Source organism: Tripterygium wilfordii, chromosome 10 (assembly GCF_013401445.1).
Source record: "Tripterygium wilfordii isolate XIE 37 chromosome 10, ASM1340144v1, whole genome shotgun sequence".
NCBI lineage: Eukaryota > Viridiplantae > Streptophyta > Magnoliopsida > Celastrales > Celastraceae > Tripterygium > Tripterygium wilfordii.
In genome coordinates this window covers 2,329,102-2,356,124 of record NC_052241.1, presented here as the reverse complement: position 1 = coordinate 2,356,124, position 27,023 = coordinate 2,329,102, and the positions used below count along the sequence as shown (strand labels likewise).

At 37.7% G+C, this 27,023-nt stretch overlaps 4 protein-coding genes across 6 annotated transcripts; 1 reads left to right on the top strand and 3 right to left on the bottom strand.

The window, feature by feature from the left end:
• Window positions 1-223: 223 nt before the first annotated feature.
• Window positions 224-8,785, bottom strand: LOC120007928. 2 transcript variants are annotated; one of them, XM_038858419.1, is made up of 7 exons: window positions 8,642-8,785; window positions 8,255-8,363; window positions 6,089-6,362; window positions 5,787-5,865; window positions 1,633-1,825; window positions 523-670; window positions 224-358 (listed from the first exon to the last, which is right to left on the bottom strand). In XM_038858419.1, the coding sequence occupies exons 4-6, from the start codon at window positions 5,838-5,840 to the stop codon at window positions 540-542; spliced, it is 378 nt and encodes a 125-aa protein (XP_038714347.1). In that variant the 5' UTR covers window positions 5,841-5,865; window positions 6,089-6,362; window positions 8,255-8,363; window positions 8,642-8,785; the 3' UTR covers window positions 224-358; window positions 523-539. The 2 variants fall into 2 exon arrangements, with proteins under 2 accessions (XP_038714347.1, XP_038714346.1); XM_038858418.1 differs by lacking the exon at window positions 224-358 and having other exon boundaries at window positions 375-670.
• A 42-nt stretch (window positions 8,786-8,827) lies between these two features.
• LOC120007927 (vacuolar protein-sorting-associated protein 11 homolog) lies at window positions 8,828-13,538 on the bottom strand. Its single transcript, XM_038858417.1, has 5 exons — window positions 13,166-13,538; window positions 12,515-12,688; window positions 12,053-12,382; window positions 10,164-11,936; window positions 8,828-9,760 (listed from the first exon to the last, which is right to left on the bottom strand). The coding sequence occupies exons 1-5, from the start codon at window positions 13,385-13,387 to the stop codon at window positions 9,395-9,397; spliced, it is 2,865 nt and encodes a 954-aa protein (XP_038714345.1). The 5' UTR covers window positions 13,388-13,538; the 3' UTR covers window positions 8,828-9,394.
• Window positions 13,539-19,268: 5,730 nt separating this feature from the next.
• On the top strand, window positions 19,269-24,084 carry LOC120007925 (zinc finger CCCH domain-containing protein 18-like). 2 transcript variants are annotated; one of them, XM_038858415.1, is made up of 8 exons: window positions 19,269-19,521; window positions 20,692-21,653; window positions 21,740-21,907; window positions 22,001-22,180; window positions 22,902-22,978; window positions 23,091-23,261; window positions 23,389-23,497; window positions 23,583-24,084. In XM_038858415.1, exons 2-8 carry the CDS (start codon window positions 20,707-20,709, stop codon window positions 23,653-23,655), a joined length of 1,725 nt encoding a protein of 574 aa, XP_038714343.1. In that variant the 5' UTR covers window positions 19,269-19,521; window positions 20,692-20,706; the 3' UTR covers window positions 23,656-24,084. The 2 variants fall into 2 exon arrangements, with proteins under 2 accessions (XP_038714343.1, XP_038714342.1); XM_038858414.1 differs by having other exon boundaries at window positions 19,273-19,521; window positions 23,380-23,497.
• A 588-nt stretch (window positions 24,085-24,672) lies between these two features.
• LOC120007741 (F-box protein SNE-like) lies at window positions 24,673-25,892 on the bottom strand. Its single transcript, XM_038858154.1, has one exon. The coding sequence runs from the start codon at window positions 25,276-25,278 to the stop codon at window positions 24,763-24,765; it is 516 nt and encodes a 171-aa protein (XP_038714082.1). The 5' UTR covers window positions 25,279-25,892; the 3' UTR covers window positions 24,673-24,762.
• Window positions 25,893-27,023: the final 1,131 nt, after the last annotated feature.

The following is a 27,023-nucleotide window of genomic DNA, read 5'->3' as shown; positions in this document are numbered from 1 at the left end:
TAGCTAATTCTTTGTATAATTTTCTTTGTCCCAAACTATAAGACACCTTATCAAGTTACTGCTCAACAATCATCATCACCATTAAAGCCTATGTCCCAATAACAAGAAGAACACTTTCAAAGGAGGATTGGTTTGTTAGTGATTGTGATAACTCAACATATAATAATATAATCTACGGGAGATCCAACAGCAGCCAACAAGGGTAGGGGCTTACACTTATACAGCAAGGTACAAAAGCATCAGATCCATCCTATATTTTGGAGTAAGAGAACTTGGAAAAATATGCTCCCCGGAGCACAATAACGTTGGTACTTTGATATGAAATAGATTGGATTCTCCTTAACTGATTTAGACAGAACTACAACAACAATCCACAAAATAAATATATCAAAGGGATTGTATATCAAAGAGAGTTCTCCAAGGCAGAAGTATCAGCAATACTTTGCCATATTTATAATAAGAGTCGAGTTCTTTCCTAAATTCCTCATCCCCTAAACAAAAAGGTAAACCACAAATACATACACATATGCAGATCAGTATCATGGTTCCAGTTTCAATGAAACTACTCGCGACCGTCTGTTTCGCTTTGCATACTTGACGAAGACAACTGATAAGCACGATGGAGCCCACCATGGCCGCCGAAATTTTTGCTCCCCTTTTAGGCATGCCACTGGAAATACAAAGGTCGTAGTAAGTAAAGCTGAATTTAACTTCGAATCTAGATGAGAGGATAGTTCATTGCCACAAAAAAAAAATGGCGCCGATCACTAAAAGGGCATGAAATTATTAGAAAAGGCAACAGAATCAAAGATAATAGAGTTCAACTAAGTGATACAACACCATAATTGCAAATTGGCACACAATATATGGAATAGATATAGAGAATGAACAAAGGGCACATCAATCCTCGACTTTTCAGTACCAAAGCATTAAGAGCACACAAGGACAAATCCAGTCCTTAACAATTCCAGCTGTCAATGGAAGCCACCAATTTGATCAAAATTCAAACTGCTAATTCCGGACACAATTTAATTATATATGTGCATAATTGATTAAGACATGTTGTTAACTCCAAAATTTAGTCTTCGGTTAAAGTACATTGTTATTAGGCTATTTATGGTATTTTGAAGTTAGTTCTCTTTTTTCTTAGGAAAGAGTACTAACTTTATTAAAGATGGGTAAGATGAGACTTGCACCCTGCATCTTGTGCAGCTACAGACAATCCAAGCCTTCGCCATCCTGATTAGGGGCTCATGTCTGTACTAAATTTCCTTGGTGCAATTCCTACAAGTATAACCTAATCTAACCAATCAAATTTTGGACATGCAAATAGGGACAAATACCCCATTATCAGATGCACTTTTTAATATATACACACACATCAGATATCAGATTTGCATAGTGAAAAGTGCTAATTGGATTAGATCTAGATAATAAACTTTCGGCCCAAAACCAATCCATACACAACCCACGAACAACAAGAAGAATGAAGAAAAAATCCAACAAAAACAGGCTTATTTCATCTCAAAGTTTCTTAGCCTACATATTTCAGGTAATTCCCTGGTAAATACAGGTCAAATAATTAATGATGCAGCAGTTTAGGGGCAACTATTTAATGAGAGGAAATATAACCTTTTATTCGCCTGAGCTCCTTACAGAGAGTGATGAAGTCTCCCCATTTCATGTGGCATCGCCTTATAAATCGTAGAATCTGTTCCGTTGTAAACATGGACATGCCCTCCAAATATTCTCCATTGACCCCATTTTCTTTGAAAATTTGACGGTAGCTACCAAGATTTATTTCTTCCAACCATAAACCAACATCCTTGCAAAACAAAACGACGGGCCGGCTGTCAAACCAAGCAAACTTAAATCTATTTTCCCCTCATGAAATGCTCTCTTTTCTTCCCAAAACATGAAGTAATCTTTGTATTAGAAAGTCTTCACAAATAAAACAAACGCCTGCCTAGGTTCAGAAACTTATGGTCCAAAGGTTAATATAGCTGATATAGCCTGTTAGTCGTTACGGAATAAATCTCATAACTGCACGATCCAGAACCTTTTAGGGAGTTATAGTAAGTTCCCTTAAAAAAAATCAATCTGTGCATCACTTATAGAAATTAAACAAAAAAAAAGTGCAAGTAGAAGAAAAGGAAAACCCAATGCAACTGATTCCTGTATCTGAGTCTTTCACACTACAAGTAACTGCTATCCTCCAAAAGTGACAATTATAGGTGAAGTTCACAGGTAGTCCCAGCTTCACAACGCATTCATGCATAAAAGCTTGTGTGGTGCTTGTGCATCAAGAATAGCAAATAAGAAGCCATATTTTTAATCATGTTCACACGCAGATGCTCCAGAAACATCCATCAACTTGAGGGTGAGAAGCACAGATACGCCTTACTCTATCGCAATACTAGCATTTGACTATATCAATCTTGTCAATGCATCAGACGATATTAAATAATAAACCAGATTTCCTCGTGCTCCAAGACTATCAACAGGTTCAACTATTATATGTGTACTGCTTGAATCACAATAATAGACACCAGAATTTTTACGTGGAAAACCCTTAACAGGGGAAAACGACGGGACCGTAGTCTAACTGAAAAACTTCCACTTTTAAAATAATGGGTACAACAATCTTCTGTAATAATTATAATTTACCACTACGGGATTACTACTGAATGAAATAATTTGGTAATCTACCCAAATCACAAGTACACCCAAGTGTAACTCTCTCTCTCTCTCACTCTTTTATCTTCTACACAAACTCTGTGTAAGTATCTCTCTCACTTTTTTCTCCCTCCGCACCTGCAATGAACTTGTGCACTACTTGAACCAAATGTTTCGTCTCTATTTATAGAGATTTTCAGCTGAAATAATAAAAGCATTCCATAACTTTTGTCAAAGATTGGACCACCTCTTTCATTTCAAGCATTAAATGCTTGACTATTATTTCTCATGGATCACTTGCACACACAATCGCTTTTAATGCTCTTTGCCAAAAATGCAATCCTTTGGCCAAAATTTGAACCACTTGTACACAAGCATTGAAGCTTATCCAACCGTCCAAAGCTTTAACCAACTATCACAGTTGACATGATCTTGTAACCTTTAAAGCTACAGAACAAACACAGGCCATTTCAATTTCTTTTTCTTTCTTTTCATTTAATAAACAGAGAAGCCACATTTGATATGGCTTTATGTGTGGTCTCGCATGGGATTGTACCACCAGCCAACAAACAATCCCATCCAACAATTTGTTGGGTAAATGTACAACCCCATGTGAGGGTCACCCATAAAGCCAAATCAAATTTGGCTTGTGTAAATATTGAATGAGAAAGAAGAAAAAAATAAAAAAAAAAGGTTTTAGGTTATGAGATAAGCTTGGAAAGCCAAGTTGACTTTGACTCACAATAAATGCTAAGGAGATAAACTTGTCCTATTGATTTGAATTGGAGTGACGGTAATGGCACCCACAAAAGTTTAAGTGCTAAGAGAGAGTTCATGCATAGTGAATTGTGCAAGGACATAAAATGGTAAGTGAGTGAGAGCGTTACACTTGGGTGTACTTGGAGTTTGTATAATCCCAACAAAATTGTACTACAATAACTGATATCCTTCATCATCAGTTAACTGACCCCAGCTGACCACTTTGTCTTTGGTCTATCACGATTCACAACAGTTACCTCCTAAGCTAATATCCTTACGACTCCCTTCACATGTATCAGAAGGCACTCTGAACTTCCGTAGCAGACATCCTTTTAAGCGCCTTCCAATATTCTCATTTATCTTAGGATTCAGTTTTTAACAAGAGGATGACCAAGCCTGCCGAATCATGGACCATAAAGTTATTAACACATTCCTTCAAACCAAACATTGCAAAACTTTGACCACCAAAATAATAATGCACGAGAACTTTCAAGCGACTTCAAAAAGGTCTTAAACCTGTAAATCTCAGATCACCATTTACTTAAAGCTGTAATATGACATCATATACCTTAGCTTTCCACACGACACACTCCAAGAGAATAGTAGCCAAAATGTGTTGTTAAAGGCAAAAGGCACATGACCCTTCAAACACCCGAGGCGCAAGGTGCACGCCTAAGCAAAGCTACAATTTTTCTTAAAAAAAAGATAAATATATGATAAAGGCTTTTATTATATAAATGTTTGTTTTCCTTAAAAAAGGATAAATACATGATTTGAAAGCTAAAATGCAATTGTTTGAAACTTTGAATGACGAAAGCACATGTTTATGGTTGAGGGCAAGACTAAACAGAACACAAGATACAAGGTCTTTCTGAGAGAGAGAACAAACACAAGTGAGCAGTTGTCCTGTTTTCAGGACTATGTATAAATGAGTGCTATATATGTTTTTACCATCAGCAGAAAGGGGGGATAGAAGAACAAAGCAAGCAAGCAGAAGGTAAAAAGACATATTTTTCGCACCAAATCCCAAAACAACTGAACTTCGTGAGCTTGGAAGACCCGATCGCCCACCACCAGTGAAAAGAAAGTTTAGTTGAGACTTGAGAGTGGTATGCTGGTATTAGAAGTAAAGGAGTCAGGAGAGACGGCAAAGAGAAGGAAAAAGGAGGCAATAGAGATCTAGGGATAACTTGACCTCTTTTCTTTTATGGTTTTACCCTTAAATTCTTCACTTTTACCCTTAAAATATCTCATAACTTTCCTTCTTTTCTCTCGGATGCGCGCTCTAGGCGCCTTGCACCTAGTATGGGGCGCACCTAGGCAACACATGGCTGAAGGCCGCGCCTTGCCTAGGCGCGCGCCCAAGCACCTGGTAACAACACTGCCAAATGAATGACAAATATGCCGTAGCACAAAATTAATATATTAGCAGAATGTGCATCTCTAATGCATGTTAAGAAGATTGTATAGCACAACAAAATATACAGTGTATAAAGGAAAACAAGAAGAATAACTTTGAAAAGAAGCAGCTTATGGTAAAAATGAGAAATGCCGTCATCGTCAAAGCGTCAGTCGTGAACAAGTTAGTGGACAGCTAAATAAATCTGTATGAGAAATTATTAATCCACTTCACGAATCCCCCTTTGTCATTAGGTCTTATCTGAGGCTAGTTTCAACCAATTCTATAGAATCAGCGTTCCTTCTTATAACTTCCATTTATGTGTTTTCTTTTCATCACTTCTATTTGTAGTGTCTCCAACTTTAACTTTTCTCGGAGTCTATGCAACGCCACTCCAATATCTCCACGTTGTCCAGGCCCAAATTTTCTCTCATTAATGCTAATCCTTACCTACCCTAGATCGAATAGTATCATGTGCTACCCTCTCCTTCAATGGCATCGCCACACATCCAACACAATATTTGGGAGATAATCCAAATTCTCTTTTCCATACATATATTTACCCTGAGAAAAAGACGCAAACATACAAGCTCCTCTAATAGACCAGTGCAAGAACTGCACCAAATCTCATGATTTCAAAAACTTAAGGACAAATTCAATGAATATACATCTATTTCAATTTGTTTATCAACTCAATTAGCTGTAGAGTTCCATTATTACCAATAAAGAAACATCCCAACTCACATAAGTTCCATGGGATCAGGATCAAAACACAAACTAATTGCAATCTTAGGAATCCCAAACAATTCGAACACTGAAAGTTATAACAATAGGCTTAAATTACAGCGAGCAAATTATTCACAATCAAATTAAGTCGGAAGGAACATACGAGTACAAAACAAGATCTGCATAAACAACAACAAAAGATCCGAGAAAAAGATAAATCGCATACCTCAACAGTCCAAATGAAGAAATCAAGAGGCTCAGGCGAATGTTCTTTGCTCATATCTCAAACAAATACTCAAAATCACCTAAAAACAAACAGAACCATACGGTCATCAGATTGTCATTTAAAAGAAATACACCGGCCGCGTTTGATTAAGATAGAGGGATCAGAGAACAGAGTAAGCAAAGAGTGACAGCTGTGATATCATCTCATTCCGTTTTTGCTTCAATTTTTGAATATTACCTTTTCATTTTCTCGGGAAACAAACAAAACAAAACAAAGAGAGAGCGTGTTGGAGGTATACTTACCGTGCGAGGAAGTGCGAAGTAGGATTCACTCGAATTTTCTGCATTTGAGAGGATTGAGACCGGAAAATTGGAGAGGGAGAAGGAGACGGAGAGCGAGTGGGATTTTGTAAAACACACAACAAAGTTCGCGGCTGCCCTCGCTTTAGTACTTGATGGCTTCGTTTCTTCTTTTTAGCTTAGGATTGTCTCCTTGCGTTACCTTCTTCATTTTTAACCACGCGACTTCTGTGCACGCTCCGCCATACGCGCAGGCCCTTGGGTGGCTGGGGGCATACTATAATACAAAAAGATTGAACATTTTTAATTGATTAATGAAATGTATTTAGTAAAAAATTAGGTGTAAATAATGTTCATCATACAAAAATAATTAATATAACAATAATAACCATCGAAAAACATCACAACAACGTGTGATACTCATTGTACGGTGTGATTTTCAATGGGTGATTACTATGATGACATCATGCTCAATAAATTAGTGTCACACACTAGACATATTTCTAAGATGATTATTACTTGGATCTCTATCATTCTTGGCTATAATAACTCTACTAGGGTTTTGGTATAAAAAATTATAATTTTTTAAAAAAACATATCTATCTAGTATTTGATCCAACTATACATCGAATCCAACTACATATTTTTTTTCTAGACAAAAATTAAATTCAAACATAGAAAAGATATAACAACTCTAAACAGTCAGATATATAAAATTCAAAAGATAACAATAAATTTGATTTTTGTTTAGATTTGTTGGACAAAATACATAACTGGTTTTTTTTTTTCCTTTCCTTTCTCTGTTTTGCATATACCCCTGGCTTTAATAAGAGGAAAAAAAAAAAAACTTAAAACGCTTTATTTAACCTGTTTTAAAATGTCATTCCACATACATACAAATCACAACATCATACAACATCACAACATGGTCAGATCATAATAATTGATCGTTCCACCAAAACTAATCCTTATAAATATGTTTGTTATATGGCCTATTAGAAATGTTCATATTTACTCGAATGATGTCCAACAAAAGTTGAGCTTTGTTTGGTTGGAATTAATTTCTTATGTTTAGGAACTAATGAGCTTGCGTTTCATTCTTTCCCAACATAGGAAGAACATGACTTTGGTCATTAAAACAGGACCTACTTAAATGGGTGACTACACAAAAATCACAATAAAGACAAGAAATCTGTTTCCCTCGACACCAAAAAAAAGTATTAAAAAAATTTTGACACTAAGGGATCGTTTGATTCGCATACTTGGAGATGTGAAGAAGGGAAAAAAAAAAAAAAAAACTAGTAAAATAGTTTTCCGTCATCCTCATTCTTTGCCAATATTTCGATCACAATGTCATACTACTTCTTTGGAACCATTGGTTTCCTTACGAAGGATTCCTCTCTTTTTGGCATGAAACGAAAATTCCTTCGGGGAGAAATCCAACTTTCATTGGAATTCTAAATTTCACCAACCAAACATGGAAATAATAGAAAACTTTTATTTTTGAAAAGCTGTATTCCGCAAACCAAACCAATCCTAAAAAAAAAACTAACAAATCATAATAATTGCACATACATACAATCTATAGCAAAGACAATGAATGACTCCATGATGTGTGTGTGTTGTCCAGGTTGGTCCCATGCAGGCCACTCCTGTCCAAGGCCAGGAAGATTATTGATTTAACAAATTAATGGAACCCCCATATGATCATGAAGCCTACGGTGGTGATGTGAATACCAAGGTACCTATCATCAGCGTTCAGCAGCAGTGAATGCCATACAAAGCAGCTGCATGTGCAGAACGTGTACATTCCCATCAATTGCGCTTATCATCACTATCCTGGACCACATTTAACACACACAGCTGTTGACTCCAGCCTCTGAATTCTGGATCCCCTTTTGGGTACTTGACTCAGCTTCCATTTTAACCAACTTCTATGGCCGCGTTACTAAAGATATTCTCATCCCAGAGAAGTTTTTTTCTTTCAGTTTAGATTCTAAGACTCATTATGGACAAGGGAAACTTAAAAATTATGGAGTAGGTCCTCCTCATTCCCCTTCCAAAGAGTTCTCAATGACCACAAATATCCAAACAAAGCAAATGCTTCCAGCTAACAAAGGTACATTCGAATGCTTAAATGAAATAAATCAGCTTGGTTTTAGCACAAACCTGGTATACTGGACCCCTCAAATCAATTGATGGAACACAAAAAAATTCACCTTTTTGCTTTGTTGGCCCCTGGCCCCTGAATGTAGCAGCTATGAGAGAATGAGACATCCTGAAAAGAAAATTTCTGTAACCGGTGGACCATCACATCATTACTTGGTTAAACAAGGTAACAAATCATTGTACATGCTATCCGCAGATTTTACATATCATTACTGAATCTTGACAATAAATGAAATCATTGTACATGCTATCCGCAGATTTTACATATCATTACTGAATCTTGACAATAAATGAAATCATTGTACATGCTATCCGCAGATTTTACATATCTATTACTGAATCTTGACTATAAATGAAAACAAACCAAAAGGCAGTTTCAAAGATTACCTGCTGTACGGGAAGTAAGAATTGCCTCAACAGCAAGCCACCTGCCACCCACATATCACTTAGCATAGCTGGGTTCGAATCCCCCCAACCCAAAGAAGCTGATGCGCACACAAAAAAAAAAAAAAAAAGCAAAACAAAACCTGCTATACCAATTATTGTCAGCGGAATCCAGACTGGTGGATTAGGTTACAATTACAAAGACCCAACAATGACATATTCAAAACAATCAAGTGTTCAAAAAACCATATACAAAGGATATTTTCCTCAAGTTTTTTGAAAATACTCTCCAAAACTCATTCAAAATCCATTGACGGAATCTAATTTTATACATACCAAAGCTTCCATATGTAATCTCACCGTTATCTAAACAGATAAAACCACATGAATGTTTTGATGCTCATCACAGTGGGAAGCAAGCTAGAAATTTACACAGTGGGAAGCCTGTAGGGATCATCCACCAGGACACTCTCATGCTGTACAATTTCTACTCTCATGGATCATAGCTGTAAGCACAACAAGGTATAAATCAGAGCTTATCAGCCCAAAAGGAGAAAGAACAGTCTCATATGAGACCTGCATGAACTTAAAGGCTCCTCTGCAAATTGGTGCCAGCCCATCAAAGCACCCTAAAAATATTATATTCAACTCAAGCTACTGCGTCTCCCAAACAAAATTTGTCAGAGTAAAGTGTTGACAAAGGTCTAATCTGGAGCCCAACATACTCAAAAGGCCATTGGTGGAAGTGCTGCCTGATCAAACAGCACCTGTGGCTGTGGATCCATTAGTAGTAGTTTTGCTGATGAGCCCCTTCCCAAAATACTCAGCAATCACGGAAAACCCATCCCTTGAACTCTTCACTTGCTGAAAAAACCTGTCTTGATCTTTGGAGTTCTGTTCCAAGCCTCTCTTTGTTTCAAGAACAGCTCTATATTCAGGAGCACATTCAGGGCATTCTTTTTCATTATCTCCAAGACAGCGTTGATGGAATGAGTGCATGCACATAAAATGGACGGCTGGAAGATCAAGGGTGAAGGTGCAGGCAGTGCACTTGCTGAGTTGAAAGATTCGAGCATTCATCCTAAGATCCTGAATTTCTTTCCTCATTGCCAATGTGTCTTCCTGCACAATGAAAGCTACTTACTGAGAATTCTCTTTTTCTTATTAAGTAGAAACTGTGAACACAGTAAATAGATCAGCACGTCAATTTATCAAGAAAATTGAAAATCTGGTAGCAAAAGTATCCTAACTCAAAAAAACAGAAGAAATATTCACGCCAAAATATGCCACAAGCCATCGGCTGCCTAATATAGTAATTTTTCGTTCCGAATATTTTCAGATATATCTAGAAAACTTGAAAGTTGTGACCATATAACATAGCATCCATTTAAAAATTGCTTAACATTACGGCTAAAACCTCTAGACAAGCCTTCCCAAGAACAAATGATTAAGCACCTGTCATTGGGGCATGGCGAACGGGAAATACAAGCTCCAAGAAATTGCAAAAATAAGCAATGAAACGAACCTGATACTTCTCAATAGCCAGGCGATCCTCATCAATCAATTTTGATTCCCGTTCAAGCTTCCGAGCAATATAATCCTTAATGACAGAGAGTGTGAGGTTTGGATTTTTGGACAGGGATTGAAGAACAATAATAGGAGGCAAGATGTCATCCCTCTCAATATAAGTCAAAACTTCCTTCACTTCTTTAGAGCAATCTTCTCCAAGTTCACCAAAATACTTCAGCAGATCTGCCCAAAGAGAAGGGTCCCCTCCTTTACCTGAATCCCCCAACCTTTTGCAGCATGCAATCAATCCTTCATGATCATGGGCTTGCATGTAGCAGGCAATTACCTCTTTATAAAGCTTCATCTTCTCATAAAGAAACAGAAGCCCTTGTTTAAAAGAATTGATCTCACAAAGAAATATAGCAAGACCAACATCATAAAGAGGGTGCTCAAGGTCAGAAGGCCATGCACTCTTAAGCAAGCGTAGGCCCTTCTCCTGCCTCTCCAGAGGACCCTTTTCCTTATATGAATCATTGTGGGTAGCAATTGATTTCCCATTGGAATCCACTCTAAACATTGCAGCTGCTCCTGATATGGTTCTAAGGGAAAGATCGACTCCATTGTTAGCTTGTGATATTGATGCGAAGTTCAAATCATTGGATAGATACAACTCCAATAGTGTATTGTGGATTTCTACTTGAGATGGGGAGTCTGTCACCTTATCAGTATATTTTTCAAGAAAATCCATGAGGTACTGTGGGTGGTGGATGAAAATGCTGAGAAAATCAACAGGAGATGGCAGCATAGATAAGTATGTGCCATTTGAAGTTCCTCTCCTCACTAACTTTCCATCCTCTGTGCAAAGCCTTATGAGTATCTCAATTGTCTCAGAGGGCTTGTGCTCTATGAGAATCTTACCATACTCTTTTACAGTGACTCGAGCTTGACTTGGTTCAAGAGAAGAAATATATTGCAGGGCTTCTTCATAACTGCCAAGGTCTTCGAGCAATATCTTCAAGTACCACTCATGCCTTCCGGCCTTCTTGGCGACATACATTGCATGCTCATGGTAATTGGCAGCGCGACAAACCCTTATCGCAGTCTCCACATCAAATTTATGTTCCCCAACAGCATCCTCACTTTTGATGAACATATTCAGCTTCTTAACATCTTTTAATTTGGTGTAGCAATTTAACAAAAGAGTTGTATGATCTTTAGAAGCAAGCCCTTTTTCATGTAACTTTTCTAAGTAATTTGTAAGGTTGTTGATTCTTTGTGCATCCAGAAACTTCTGTATGACATATGAAGGTTCAAGGTGACCGATAGTGTTGATGTACTGGGCCATAGCTTCGTCATAGTCTTGTTTGCTATACAGATGATCCCCGTATTTCCTTAAAACTTCAGCTGTTGCGGCAGCATCAGCTTGTTGACTTTGGACAAGATTGATAGCTACAGTATAAAGATTTTTCTTGAATAGCATATCTAACTTGCTCTCCATATCCTTCTCTCCAATACATAAAGCAGACTTGTCAGCCATTACGAGAATTATATTACCCCATTCACAAAGCATGTGAGAAACCTCCTTCACCACCAGACTGTGGGCTATTAAGCGGTTTTTCAAATCATATATATTGAAAGTATATTTGCCATTTCTTTGATCTGCAATAATGCACAACAGGTATCCACGGAACCACCCAATTAGTTTCTTCTCTCCTTCAAATGCCCAACAAGGACCACGTCCATCAACTTCATAAAAGTACACAGCCTCATGTCGACCAATTATTAGCTCCTGAAAAAATAACAGTATAGGATCCGTTAGCTCTCTCAGAGACTCAAGACGGCATATTCTGTATTTAATAAGACAAACAAGAATGTTAAGAATATAGGGCCCTATGGACAGCATACCAAGCGATCACTCATCGTAACACCATTAAAATCACATCCGAAGTGATCTAGGGTTTGCTTCTGAGGGGGCTGAAACTGCAAGCTGAACAAGGTCACTGAATGTGGCGTTACAGCAAATAGTTGAAGGGCTCCGCCATCTACTTTAAACCCTAGACCGGTGATAGAAGATTGACTCTTGTCTGAAGAATTCTCCACATCCACCTGAAGTTTGAAACGGTTGATACGCTCTCGAGCAATGTCCCCTTTGATGCAGTAAATGCAACCACTATCTAATCCAATGGCTATTAGAAGTATTGGTGGAGCTTCCTCCAATACTAAAAAGGATGTAATCTGCAGAGCATTATATATTTTCAAACATTTCAAGAGTTTATGCAGCATAACTTTGGCAAGATTGAAATTAAGAAAGTGAGAAGATGTGGGGGAGCATTGAAGTAATCTTGACAAAGTGAAAAAGTGTACTACCTTTGCTTCAGCGAACTGATTGGTAAATATTCGCAAAATCCCAATACAATCAGGACTTGTGTTGCTTGAGCCCTCAGGCTGCATTTTATCTAGGTCAAAAACCTTTAGGCACAATGCGGATTGCTGTGGAGTAATCTGCTCATCTTCTCCCACTGTTACTATGAAGTTGCGTTGCTGATTCATCAAACAAAATAAATATAACAAATACATTGCATTTCCAAGAGTTTTAAAAAATAAGTATTCTGCTTCAACTTGCTTTTAAGCTCTTTTTCCTTTCTCTCAGTTTCTTTTATCTTATCTCCTTCTTTCAAAATTTTCTTTTCATATATGGATAACTGAAATTGCTCATCTTCCTCCAGTGACCAGTGAGTATGATTTCTCATTCATAAACTCACATCAATTGCCAACAACATCTAGCTTCAACCATTCCACAAAAATACTTGTAATCTGTGATTAAATTTCACCGCAAATAACACCTGATGAACATTTTCAATTTCATTTTTTTTTTCCACATTTTCTCAACCAAGCAGTCCACAAAATCGAAGAACGAAATGTATTTCATGATTGATTTCTTCCACATGCAAAACGCAAACAACTGAACTTGCATTTGACACAATCGATAAAGGTCAACAAAATTTCCTAAAACCGAACCTTGAGCTGCTGGAGGAAGAGAACAGAAGAGGAGTGAGCTTGGAATCCGAAATTAAACTTGAGACCTCGATCAAGCAAGCTCACGGTTCCATCATCGCAGCCGATCACCACCTTGCCTCTCCCGCTAGAGCAGCACTCGATCCTCCCACTAACCTCCTCAGGAATCACGCACTTTCCCCCGTATTTCTCCTCGAAGAACTCGAATTTCCTCCACTGATACATTCTCTCACCGTAAATAACCTGTATCGGATGCGACTACGAAGGAAGGTGCATAGAGAGCCGGTTGCGTAGGAACAATTGAGATCGGATTGCTCAGCAAAAGCTATAGAGAGCTATGATTTGCTCTCTCTCGCCGAAACAAAGAAGAAAACTGCAATGCGACGTCGTTTTTCTATCTCTTTTCTCTCTCGTGGGCCGTATAGATTCGCCGTTGACATCTGTGCAGAATATTACTGCAGTGTTTGGCGAGGAGTGGGTGTTTCTGCAAGGATCGAGATAGTTAAAATCGGGATAGGGGCGACTGGAATTGGATTTATTGGAATTGTGTGAAATTTATTCAATCTCAGCCATTCATCTCATCTGATGGCTGAGATTTGATATCATTAAATAAACCAGAGAACACTCCTCTTCCAGCAAAACCTCTCTCCCCTCAACCAGCAAAAGACACAATACAAGCTCCCGACCAGTCTCCACGGCGATGGCAACCAGTCTCACCGGAGACGACAACCAGGCTCACCGGAGATGGAGAAGACAACCACTCTCACCAACGAAGACGATGGCAATTCTCCTCAGAAAGTTCAAAAAAATTGCAGTGAAGCACACTCAAACGCAAGAAACATGTCCAAGTCCTGTCTAGGAGTACCAAAACCAACTGTAACGCCAAAGCTTCCTGCACCTAATTCTTTCACAGCCACCTTAAGCCCTTCGCCATCCTCATCTCCAGTGAAAAAGAGCGAACCTGGGAATCTTCATCTTGGAGAAGATCTTGATGATTGCCTAGATGAAACTCAACAATCAACATATATTCTCCTCAGAAAGTTCGTCTTTCATTGCTCGTCGCCCACAATTGCAGAAGAGCTTGATTATTGCTGGAGAAGTAGAGAACCAAGTTAGGAGGAATGCAGAATTGGGAAAGGAAAAAGAAAGCCCTACAATCTGATTTTTCATTTAATAAATTGTGGTTAGATATCAGTCATCAGATGAGATGGATGGCCGAGATTGAATAAATTTCACATAATTTCAATAAAACCAATTCCAGCCCCCCTATCCCGTTAAAATCATGGGTTAGCGGGTGAATAGTTAGAAACTTAAAACTTAAAGGCCCGAGAAGCCCATGACGTTCACGCAGAAACAAATATGAAATGGGAGCCACTATTTGTTAGGGATGTTCACCGGACCAGATTTGATCCAATCCGATTTTTTTTTTGACAGGGGTGACCCACCCGATAACCTTGTTAATAAATGAATGGTGCATATAAAATCTGTATAAAATTCGCGTACATATAGCGACTCCCATATGAAATATGTATGCCTTTCTTTTTGTAGCTAAACCCATGACTTGGCAAATATGGATTTTAGAGCCTCAAAAATGAATTTGAATGGGCCTCTTCATTTGGCAGACTGGACCGGATCAAAATACTTGTAATGAGGGCTAAGCCCTCAAGGTCGGGCCTGAGGCCCATTTCTAAATAAATGACAAACCGCTGACAGAAAATAAATAAACAGTAATAGCTTCAGTTTTTATAAGTGGCAAACTTTTGAGTTTTGAGAATCTAAAATCTCTCATTACAATATCCGATTGGACCCATTTTCTTGGCTACGTACAAATAGTGGGGTATTCATCTCACTGTCTTTTTATCGTAAAACTATGGTATATATTCAATTGAATGAATTCACATGCTAATTAAAAAAGAAGAAGAAGAAATCACATGCTCATAAATCATACAAGTGGCCCATTATGTTTCAGTAGTAAACATCACAATGTCTTTTCTTTTTTTCTTTTTTTTAAAGGTGATAAACCAGATTGTATTGATTCACTTGATAAATTAGGTGATTGAGACTAGTAGGCACTCGTGTCAGAATCAAGATAGAGACTAAACAAAAAACAAGAAAAAAAACATAAGAACACAAACACTAAAAACGTCCATCGTCTGATACTCCCAGCAATACTATATTACACCGGATATCGTCGGACTCCACCGATCTATCCGAGTAACATCATAAGTTCTTATGTTCATCATTTATGAAGCAAACTTGGTATATTTGTACGGTAAATGATTAAGAATTCCTCCTCTTATTATTATTTTGGGCTTCTTCATAGGAATCGGAGTGTCTCGGTCTAACGACAGAGCTTGTGTGTTCAAATCTTGGTTTTACAATTGGTGTTTCACACTCAGCTGTTATGAAACCACTTGGCGACAGACTATTTGGTTATCTTTTCATATTTAAGATGTACGATGCCCAGAGTCACGAGTTTGAATCAACTAGTTAGGATATTTTATCGTGAAATCTTGATTTTATGGGTTTATACCACTTCCGAGCCCCTATCCGCATGGGCTTCGACACACTCTTATCTATCATTAGCGTGGTATGAACTATTTTGACAACCTAAGATTTATGCTCACTCAACTATCCGAAATACTTATTGAGCTGGGTGGTTCTCTCGATTTGGAGAAATGTATAATGATTAGGGTTGAATTCATGTGAAGCGCCCATCAAAAAGCCACATTTGATTATCCATATTAAATTAAAAGCACATTTTCTTTTTTATTTTTTCGTCTAAAGTTATAAAACGAAAGCAAAAGAAAGAAAAATGAATGGTGGATATAAAATCTCATAAAGTATTTTGCGCAAATGAGCCATTGGTTGAGTGGCAATGACTTTGCATGTCCCTGACAGAGGTCATGGGTTCTAGTCTCACCTCCTCCGAATATTTATAAGGAGGTGTGGACTTAGTTTGCCCCTGCGGGCTTGATTTGTGCTGCGGGCTTGATTTGTGCCTCTTGCGTGGGGTCTGTTGACACCTGTACTTTCATAGGTTTGATTTGGTGGGGCATGTTGACACCTGTACGGCTTGATTTGTGCCTCCTGCGTGGGGTCTGTTGACACCTGTACTTTCATAGGTTTGATTTGGTGGGGCATGTTGACACCTGTACTTTCATAGGCTTGATTTGGTGGGGCATGTTGACACCTGTACTTTCATAGGCTTGATTTGGTGGCTGCGTGGGGCCTGTTGATACCTGTACTTTCATAGGCTTGATTTGGTGGGGCCTGTTGACACCTGTACTTTCATAGGCTTGATTTGGTGGCTGCGTGGGACCTGTTGGCACCTGCCTACTTTCATAGGCTTGATTTGGTGGCTGCGTGGGGCCTGTTGATGCGTGGGGCCTGTTGACACCTGTACTTTCATAGGCTTGATTTGGTGGGCCATGTTGATGCGTGGGGCCTGTTGACACCTGTACTTTCATAGGCTTGATTTGGTGGGGTATGTTGACACCTGTACTTTCATAGGCTTGATTTGGTGGCTGCGTGGGGCCTGTTGATGCGTGGGGTCTGTTGACACCTGTACTTTCATAGGCTTGATTTGGTGGGCCATGTTGACACATGTACTTTCATAGGCTTGATTTGGTGGCTGCGTGGGACCTGTTGGTACCTGTACTTTCATAGGCTTGATCTGGTGGTGTGTCGTATATTGTAATTGTATTAAAAAAAAGTATTTTGCATGATTCTCACGTTCTATGTATTACCTTTTTTCATTATTTCTTTGCATGATCAAATAGTATTTTTGTGGTGCACGAGAAACTTTGGAGATGCACAAAAGGAAGAATCTCAATATTTATACTAGTAGTCTAGTACCATTGTGTCCTATATATAGCTATAATATTAATTTTTCATTATAAAATTTATGTCGAATTTTTTACATTATCTTGATGTGTATTATTGGATTTAAAAAAAAACACACACACACAGCAGTTTTATTATGACAATGCTGTCTAGTAAATCACAAATATTGTACTAAGTCTATACATACATCATATATGATACATCTATGCCCTCTAAAATAACTTTTTTTTTAAAGAAAATTAATTGTTAGTTAGTAGGTGGAGGTCCTTTAATCAGTTGGGTGATAGCTTAATTGGTGAATTTTTTTGGAACCGAACCAAATATTCGGGAGATTTTGAGTTTGATTATCACTATGAGCAATACCCTTGTGGCCATGCTCTAGGCTTTGGTCCAATTTACCATATCGTCAAGTGAGAAATTTTTGTACATATAGATTTGACGATCAGAGTTTACGTCCACATCAGATGTTCCAAAGGTAAACTTGTATAAAATCGTTATGAGTGAAAAAATAAGGGAAAAAAAAAAGTGGAGGTGCTTTTCTGATTTGCCCTTTATGCCATTCTCCACCGTGTTCTTTGGGCTTATTCATCAAGTTGGGAACCACGTCAATTAGAACACATCTAATATCCATTAATTTAATACTTTTGATCCCTTAATCCTTAGTTAAGTGTCCATACACCAACTTAAACATTCAAACTGAATACTTATCTAAAAAAATTTATATATTTTTGGCTTCAAGTGTCATTACGTGCTGACAATAATAAAATGATATTAAAAATAATAAAACATATATAAGTTAATAGGTCACTAGGTCAGCACCAACTTGATGTTTAAAATTATTTTTCTTAATCACTTCAAGAACTTTTGTCTACATACATAAACACTTAAACAACAACGAATATTATTATGAAGTAGTTTACAAAAACACAATTTGAAAAGGTCAAGTTCCAAAAAAGAAAAAGGTATTGTGTCCGTTTGGGTGTACTGTGCGGTGCTGTGAGGTCTAAAACTGTGGTGTTGTGAGGTTAGTTCAAACGCGAAGCTGTTTGACGCATCACTTTTAAAACTGTAGTGCGGTGCGTTTGACGTATCTAAATTACGGTTATATTAGATGATTAATAATATTAATATAAAATCACTTAACGTATACATTGTACATTAATCTAAAATAAAATAATTGACCTAATTTGATTACGTGGGACAATTCAACATATATTGTAAGTGTTTGGGAGTGCTGTGAGGTAAAAAGCTGTGGTCCTGTGAGGTGAGTTCTGCTGACAAAAAAGTTTGACGTATCATAAAAAACTGTGATGTTATGAGGTGAAGTGCACCTAAACGCAATGCAAACACACTATCAAACCTCCACACTACCATGTTATTTTAGAGTGGTTGACGCCTTTTTTTAGAGCAGCTGTAAATTATGAATGTGTGTTGACGATAAACTGGCAAACCCTCTTTTTAGTTGGTTGAATCGGTGATCAATAATCAAGCTGTACATCCTCTTACCAAAAGTACCCCTTTTATTTTATTTTATTACCATTTCACATCCCTTCCTCTTTAACTTTGCGCTTTGTGGACTTATGTGTGTATAAACATGAAAGAATTATTGAACCACTAATCAGGGAAAAACTTAATAATGCCATATATGGAGAGAGCAGGACCCAAAGGACTGCCAGGTTGGACATGTCATGGATGAAGTGGGTGCCATAAAAGTGAAAACTGCAAAGGGCATGATTCGGAAAAATGGGTGAGATGCAAAGGGTTGTTGTGATCGATGATCCCATTTTTACAAACCAAGAATCCCGCTTAATCTTTAACCCTAATGTAGGTCGACTTTCATTGTTTGTGATTGAATTATGTTCAAAAATGACACTTAACTCATCAGTTTGATAGCCACTGATAGCCCACCAGATTGAAATGAGGGTATTATTGTCAATAACACTTTACCATTACAAGTGGCCTAATGATAAAACAATGAGCTGTACGATTTTTGAGAAGTTTTTTTTTTTTTTTGTTTTTGTTTTTAAAGTTTGAAAGTTTAAATTAAAAGATAGGGAGGAAGAAGGTAAGTGATAATAAATTCGAAAAAGAAAAATTAAATCAAATTCAATATTTTTTCTGTTAGATTTTTTTGTTCTGTTTTTATTAGTCAAAGAGAGAGACGAGAGATGCGGGATGTGTTAGTGTGTACATAACTAAATATATTTAAGTGTGCGTTGATTTGAACTAAAAACAAGGCGCCCTTTGAAGTTATCCTTTCTGTCATTTAGCTTTTTTTAAGAATTAGTGTCGTTTTTGAGGAGGAATATTGGAAAAGATAAAATTAGTCCAGAGAAAGAAGACAGACAGAGAGAAGGTGAGAGAGACAGAGATAGAGACAGAAAGTCAGAGAGACATAGAGGAACAGAGTGATCAATCAATCATGGCCATTGAGGAGTTTCAGGCCTTGGATTGGTTCGTCTGACTTTGTTTCCCCCTTCGTCTTCCACAGAGAGAGAGGCTTATAAGATTTGGTGGGTATTTTTTTGTTATGTTTTCTTATGTCAGATCTTTGGTCCACGAATGGCTTCAAAAACTCTGCTTTTTTATGTCGTTTTGGTCCTCAAGTTGTTGTCTTTTGCTCAAGACTTTTCTTTTTTTTTTGGGTGTTTCAGAAAAGTTGTGAAAACTGTTGTTCTAAGTTCAGATTATCATGTTTTTGAGTTTCTTTTTTGTTTGGTGGTGCTTCTTACTTTGTCAATGTTTTGTTTCTTAAAGGAGGGACTGATTGTTTTTCTTTTGGGTACACTGATTTCTTCTTCAGAACAGCTGGGAAGGTTTTTTGGGGTGTTGGTTTGGAAGTGAGAAGAAACTTTGATTTGCTTGTTGTGTGCTTCTTCTAATAGGTTTTTTTATGTTACTGTTTTTTTTCCCCTCTTTTTGGGAAAATAATTTTTTCTTCAGTCATGTGAATGACTGCTTGAATTAGGAAATTAGAGCAGAAATGGGGCTGTTGAGATTTTGTTTACTGATATTATCCTAAGAGTACATGATTCATGATATCATACCTAACAATGAAACCCAATTTTTTCCTTTGATTTTCTCAGATTCTGCTCCACAAAGGCACAAATTTTGATGTATCAGAATCTGGCTTTTAAAAATTTACCAGTAGAGCCTTCCCTTCATTTTTCTTTTCCTTTAAACTGTTCAAGGGGAATAGTTCTCTTTTATGCTAAATCAAGAAACTTGTTTTCTGTATTTCTTTGTAAATGCTGCTGTTTTCAAGGCAGTGGTATACTTACTGTTGAAATCGAATCTCGAACACATATGTCTAACCTAATCGATTGTTAACCAAGTCAACTCTCGTTGGTAAAGCAGTGGTTTTTTGAGCTCGTTTTCTTGGCAATAATGGACTATAATTTACTCGCTATTTTCTTCCTCTTTTGGATATATACTCATATGGATCTCTGTCCTTTTAATCTGGAAATACATCTGGTGGTGGGAAATGGAATTTACAATGTCATTAAAGGAATAAACATCTTTCCTTTCCTCTTTATTTGGTTTCTCCCTCACCAGTTGTCAATGACTTGGTTCACTGCATGAGAGGATAAGAATCAATATATTAAGTAACAAATTTCTGGGTTGTGGATGGAGTTTTTATAAATCTTCCCATTGTTTGTATTAATTGTGTGCTGCACTTGCAGAGTTGAGAATCTGAGATGGATTTTTCAGAGTCCACAAAGGTTGTGTACAATAGAGTGCAGAAACTAGAGCCGGAAAATGTTACCAAGGTTATAGGGTACCTTCTGTTGCAAGATTATGGTGAGCGTGAGATGATCCGACTAGCATTTGGCCATGATAATATGATCCATTCATTGATCAACAAAGCTAAAACCGACCTTGGTTTATCCAAACCGGCTTTTCCCGCTTCAATCTTGCCATTGCAGGTGAATTCGCCACCCGTTGCTGATCATTATCTGCAATTTGCTCCATATTCCCGGGCTTCATCATGTCCGGTTTCATCTCCGGCCTCTTTCTGGCCTACAAACTCTTATTGGGAATCCCAAGTGACTGATCAGCAACATGTACAGAATTTGGATTTTGTTCAGTCAGGAAGTTCTGGTTCAGTTGCTGAAGATTATCGCCTCCGAAACCAAATTCCATTCTTAAAGGTTGAAGGTCAATTAGATTCTGTTAGTCCTATTAACTCAGACTTCTTGGGCAGTGGGTTTTACACCGAACCTGCATTCGGTACTAGAACTAATAGAAGGTCTCCAAGTTTGCCTGAATTCCCCGTTAAGGTTTGCCATTACTTCAACAAGGGATTTTGTAAACATGGAAACAATTGTAGGTATTTTCATGGCCATCCTATACCAGAGAGCTTTTCTCAGGTGTTCAGCCCAGGCTCCAATGATTCCCAAAATGAAGATCACTTATTTTCTCCTCTGTCTATCGAGAAGCTCGAACTAGAGATCACTGAGCTTTTGAAATCAAGAAGAGGGTATCCAGTCTCCATTGCGTCTTTGCCAATGCTGTATTATGAGAAGTATGGGAAGACTCTTCAGGCCGAGGGGTACCTTACAGAGAGCCAGAGACACGGTAAGACAGGCTTTAGTCTGACGAAGCTTCTCGCTCGATTGAAGAATAGCATTTGTCTTGTTGACAGGTAATTCAATCGTAAATTCTATGTTAGGCATTCTGAATGCATTTTTTTAGTGTTTTAAAATTTGAAATTTTTATTGTTTGAGACAGGCCTCATGGGCAGCACGCAGTAATATTGGTAGAAGATATCCCCAAGTACCTGGAGTACAATAGTGAAAGAAATGATCCTGGTGGCATTGTTGCGAGTTCTCGGCAGATCTATCTTACCTTCCCTGCTGAGAGTACTTTTTCCGAGCAAGATGTTTCGAACTACTTTAAGTACGGAGATAATGCTTGTTATTAATCTTTATCTTGTCTGAATTATTTTCTCAAGTTTTAAAAGTACTCTTTATTTGGGATTTGGTTTTGTAGCAAATTCGGGCCTGTTCGGGATGTGAGGATTCCATGTCAACAGAAGAGGATGTTTGGGTTTGTAACATTTTTTTTTGCAGAGACTGTAAAGCAAATTTTTTCAAAAGCGAATCCTCATTTCGTATGTGGGGCTCGTGTTCTGGTGAAACCTTACAGAGAGAAGTCAAAGCTTGTTGATTGGTAATCCGTAATCATCTTCTTTTAGTGTAAAGTTGAAGCAACTCTATCATAAGTTATCTTATTGTGGTTAGATTCTGGTTTTATTGGTTCGCTATTTCTCTTCCTCCTTTTGTACATTTTATATTATCTCATCCTTAAACTTTGTTAGACATAATCATCGGTAGTGTTTTTCTGACATAAAATTTCCAAATAATGTCTTAATAAATCATTGCAGCTGTAATTACGTAGCCTTTCTTTTAGTTGTTGTGTCGTTGTCAACTTTAATCTCATCCACCTTGATTCTTTACGCATGTTAACCCCATATAAATGGCTGCTTTTGGGGGTTTACTTTTTTTGCTTTGTTTGTAAAGAAAAAAACGATTCTGGTGATCTGGTGAATGAGGGATGCTTGCAGTTTTGAAAGCCATTCACCGATGAATTTGGCGTAAAATGGATGACAATTATTGTGGGCTTATAATTACTTAAATGAAGTATTGCAGGATTAAGACATATCAATTTGAGGCCTCAAATATGGTAATTTATTTTTTTTGATTTACGGGGTGCTGTAACTAGTTCAGAATCATGAGCTTTGACTTTCTATAATTCAATGGTTAGATCCCTTATATTAATTTTGCAGCTAGCTTAGGACAAAAAATCTTGCCTAACTTTGTTGATGTATTGTATGGCCATCGGCCATCCTGTGATTTAGCAGTTGTTAACAGTCCCGATGTTTCTTGTGCAGGAAATACACTGAGAAAATGCATCATCCTATGTTTTACAACCACCACTTTTTGGGTGGAGATTCTGAGTTTTACTCAAGTGTGTAGACCTTCAATCAAAAGTTTCTTCTCCTTCAATGTTTTGTTATTCTGGTGTTATGATTGCGATGTACGAATTAACCTGACGTCGTTCTTCGTTCATTTTCCTGCAGTGCCAAGAGTTCCTGATAATTCAAGCTTACTTAGGAAGCAGCTGATGGATGAACATGAGCATGTTCTTGAAGTTGAGCGAAGGCGTCTGTCAGATTTGCAATTAGCACCTAATTCCTTGAACCATCAGTCCTATTTCGGTTATTCAATGGACGAGTGGAGACTATCAGAAGGTTTGATATTACGCCTTCCATTAACGTTGCTGTTCTTGATATGTTTTTCCGGATTTTTTTCCTTCTTGCAATTTCTGTTTCTTGTTCCATATTTTTTACTTATTTGTCGCCCGTCCAGAACAAGCAGATTTTCCATCCGCTGAGCGTCTTAATTATCTGCTGGATGTGTTGAACACCGGTTCCAACAGTGAGGACAAAGTCAGGCCTTTTAGCTCCAGTTACAATGACCCGGATAGGTAAAAATCGCCTGCGCATTCTTTTTCGTTGGAGTTTCATATCTGACAAGGAATTTTGTTTTTATATTGAACTCTTTTCCAACAGCAACCAAGGACTCAATCTTCCAGATAGCCCATTTGCATCTCCGATACGGGGAGGCATATCCACAGCTACATAGAGATTCAGACAGACAGGACTAATAGAGGGTAGAGAACTAATTATGCAGTTGGTAAGTCTTGATAGGTCATACAATCTGAAGGGGAGACACAGAGTACTTGTCCATGTTACTTGGTCGAGGGATTTGCAAAGAAGAATGTTACATAAAGCAGATATTCTTACAGGTTTATTTTTTCTTTTACAATCACAGAAAGCAAGCCAGAGCTTGTTAGTTATTCAGAAAGAAAGGGAAAAAAAATGCAGAGTTCAGAGTAAAGAAAGATGTAGAATGCTCTCTGCTATACTTTAGAAACAAATGGTAATAAAACCGAATTTATACACTCTCTCCCTGCTTTGCCTTTATACTGGGTTTGCAATGCATTGTATAGATCATGTTCTCTCAGTACAAATTTTATAATAAGAGCTAGAGGTCTTTCTCCTTTACCCCTCATTCTTCGAGAATTAGAAATATCGTTTTCTAAAGTTTTTGAATTTGTTCCAATTCTTCTATTTCATTTTTTTTTTTCATATCTTTTCCTTTTTATTTATTTATTTATTTCTGTTCTCTAACGTCATTCCTATGTATTTTTTTTATTAATTCAAAAAAAATCTTCTATAAATATGAACCAAGCACCACAAAGCGTCCATATTTCAATGTGAGATTCTAATCAAGCGTGTTAGACTCGATGGGGTAATTCCCTCGTCGATTGTCACGAGAATTACCTTATGCGAATGTACTCGTAAAAGAGAAACTTAAGGCGTTAGCTACAATATTACACGGGTTTATATACATAGCACCTAGCATACATCATTTATATGTCAATAAATAATTCGAAATGTCTCGTCTTTTTTTTAGAAAATGACCGAGTCAAATAACAATGAGTCGAAGCACTTGGTCAATGAGTGTTATCTGTTAACTGTTATCTAAGTCATCATACAAAAAATATATAATGATTCGAAAAATAAAAAAATAATAAATGAATTCTGCTGTTGTTTTGTCATGAATTTATTAATGTAGTAACAAATAGCAGGGATGAAACTCTAATAATTAACAAAAAAAAAAAAGAATTTATGATATTCATCTGTCAATTAAATTAATAATTTGATAATTTTTGATTGAGCGAAGAAATCAGATGCAGAGGAACATGAGAGACGATGGAGACGCCGAGTCACCGAATCTCTCCCCAACTCCGAGCCTCTCATAGTAATCAACACAAAACAAAGACAGTGAAAGCTGCTGCACCACCTCCTCCTGCCTCCAAACCCTTCTACTCCTCCTCCCCGACTCACCCACTCTCAACTCGCCAAGCCGACTCAGCACCGGCCGCACACACAACATGTAAAGCCGTCTATGCCCGCCCAACGCCACCACAACTGGTCGCACACCGGATGGCGGAGGTGACACGTCCCGGAAGCAGAGGTTCTCCCACAGCGAGTCGTTGCGAGCGATGGTGCACCAGAGTCTACAAACGCAGGCCGCCACACTTAGGGATTGCCCGTCTAGACGCTTCAGGATCTCGATTAAGATGTCAATGTGGTCGTTCAGGTAAAACTTGTGTCTCTTCTCTCTATCTCCTCCTTTGCTTGGTCTCGTAGGTTGTCGGTGGTAGTTATAGTGGATTTTATTGAATTGCTGCTGTGCCATGTTGAGTGAGTGACTGAAACTTGAGATAAAGCAATTCCTGATATATATGGTGTCGTGAGATTCAGGGGATTTGACTTGAGAGAGGAAGAGAAAATCTTACTTGACAGGGGAAGAGTTTGTGTGTGTGTACGTATTTGCTTGACTATTTGGAGAGAAGGTGTTTGTGAAAATGCGTGTGAGAGGGGGGGTATCGAGTAGGGAAAGAAGTGGCCAAGTGAAAAGGTCCAAGACAGAAGAGCTGAAACCGATGCTTTAATTGCCCCTTTTTTACTTTTGTATATTGTTTTCGAGTCAAGGGAGGATTTGTTGTTTGTGTTGTTTGCTTTGTCGTACACACTTCAAGGTTTTTGTTCAGAGCCGTTGTGAAATTCATCACAAGTCTTTTGAGTCTCTCTGCATGTTTAGTGTCATCTGCATATACAGTTGTAGACTAGAGAGAATATGTGCAAATTCTGCAAATCTTTGTGTGTGTTGGTGGGCCATGACTATAAGAAGCTCTTGTTTTTTATTTCACAAGATTCCCTCCACTATGTTTCATACTCAATACTCACCATCAACAAAACTAATGATTTACTGTTTGATTAAGAAACTATGTTGAATAATATTATTGTTGGGAAACAACAATTGACTCCCTGGCCCAAACTTGACTATTATTATAAAATATTGTCCGCTTTCACTAGTTCAAGTCCAAGCCCAACCCACCATAGGACTTACAAGACCTTTCATGGCTCACGATTTTAAAATGTGTTTTACTAAGTCAAGATTTTAAAACTCGTCTCACTAAGTCAAGGAAACCTTTGAGTTTATAACCTGTCAAATATATGTTTATTTTAGGAATGTGAGAGTTTTTTAAACAATCTCTCCCTCGCTTGTGGGCCAAGGTTAAGCCCACCAAGTGAAACTAGAAGCCATACATGTACAACTCACATTCAAGCTAAACAACTTCCTTCCGATACCACTTGTTAGGAAACAACAATGGACTCTCTAACACAAACTTGACTATTATTGTAAGATATTGTTTGCTTTTCCAAGTTCAAGTCCAAGCCAAACCCATCACAGTATTTCTAGAGTCTTTTAGCGCTCATGACTTTAGAACGCGTCTTATTAAGCCAAGAAAATCTTTGGATTTATAACTTGTCCATTACAAGGATTCGTGTGAAAGAGATTATCAATAAAAATTTATCATCGCCATCCGTGGATGTATGTAAGATTGGCCAAACCATGTAAAATCGTTCTCTTGTTTGTGATTGATCTTGTTTTCGATTTCTCTAGTTTGTCGCATTAGTTATTTGCATTGATATGAAACCCAGATAGTTACCTTTCAGAAAATTCAAACGTGAACATCTTTTACTGTTCCCGCACAACAATTCCAACCTATATAGTTGTCTCTTTTGGTGTTGGAGTTTGGCACAGAAAGGAAAACGCCCAAGTCCTCTGAGACAAAAGGTGTATATATATAGTTATACACAATATGAATTAAGATAAAAGATTGATATTGACATTAGATTCACAAAGGGTTGCATGACCCCACCCATAATTGAGATCATTTCATCGTTTTGTATTGTGTTGGACTTGTCTGTTGGACGCATTTGGGGGGGGGGGGGAGGGAGTACTGTTTGTTACTGTTCTCATTCACGCTGATCAGAGGCTTGATATATTGCAAGCTTACAAAAGTATGAAACGCGTGAAGTATTTTGTAAACAATGACCATTAATTTTTATGTATTTTGTTTGTTGCAGAGTATA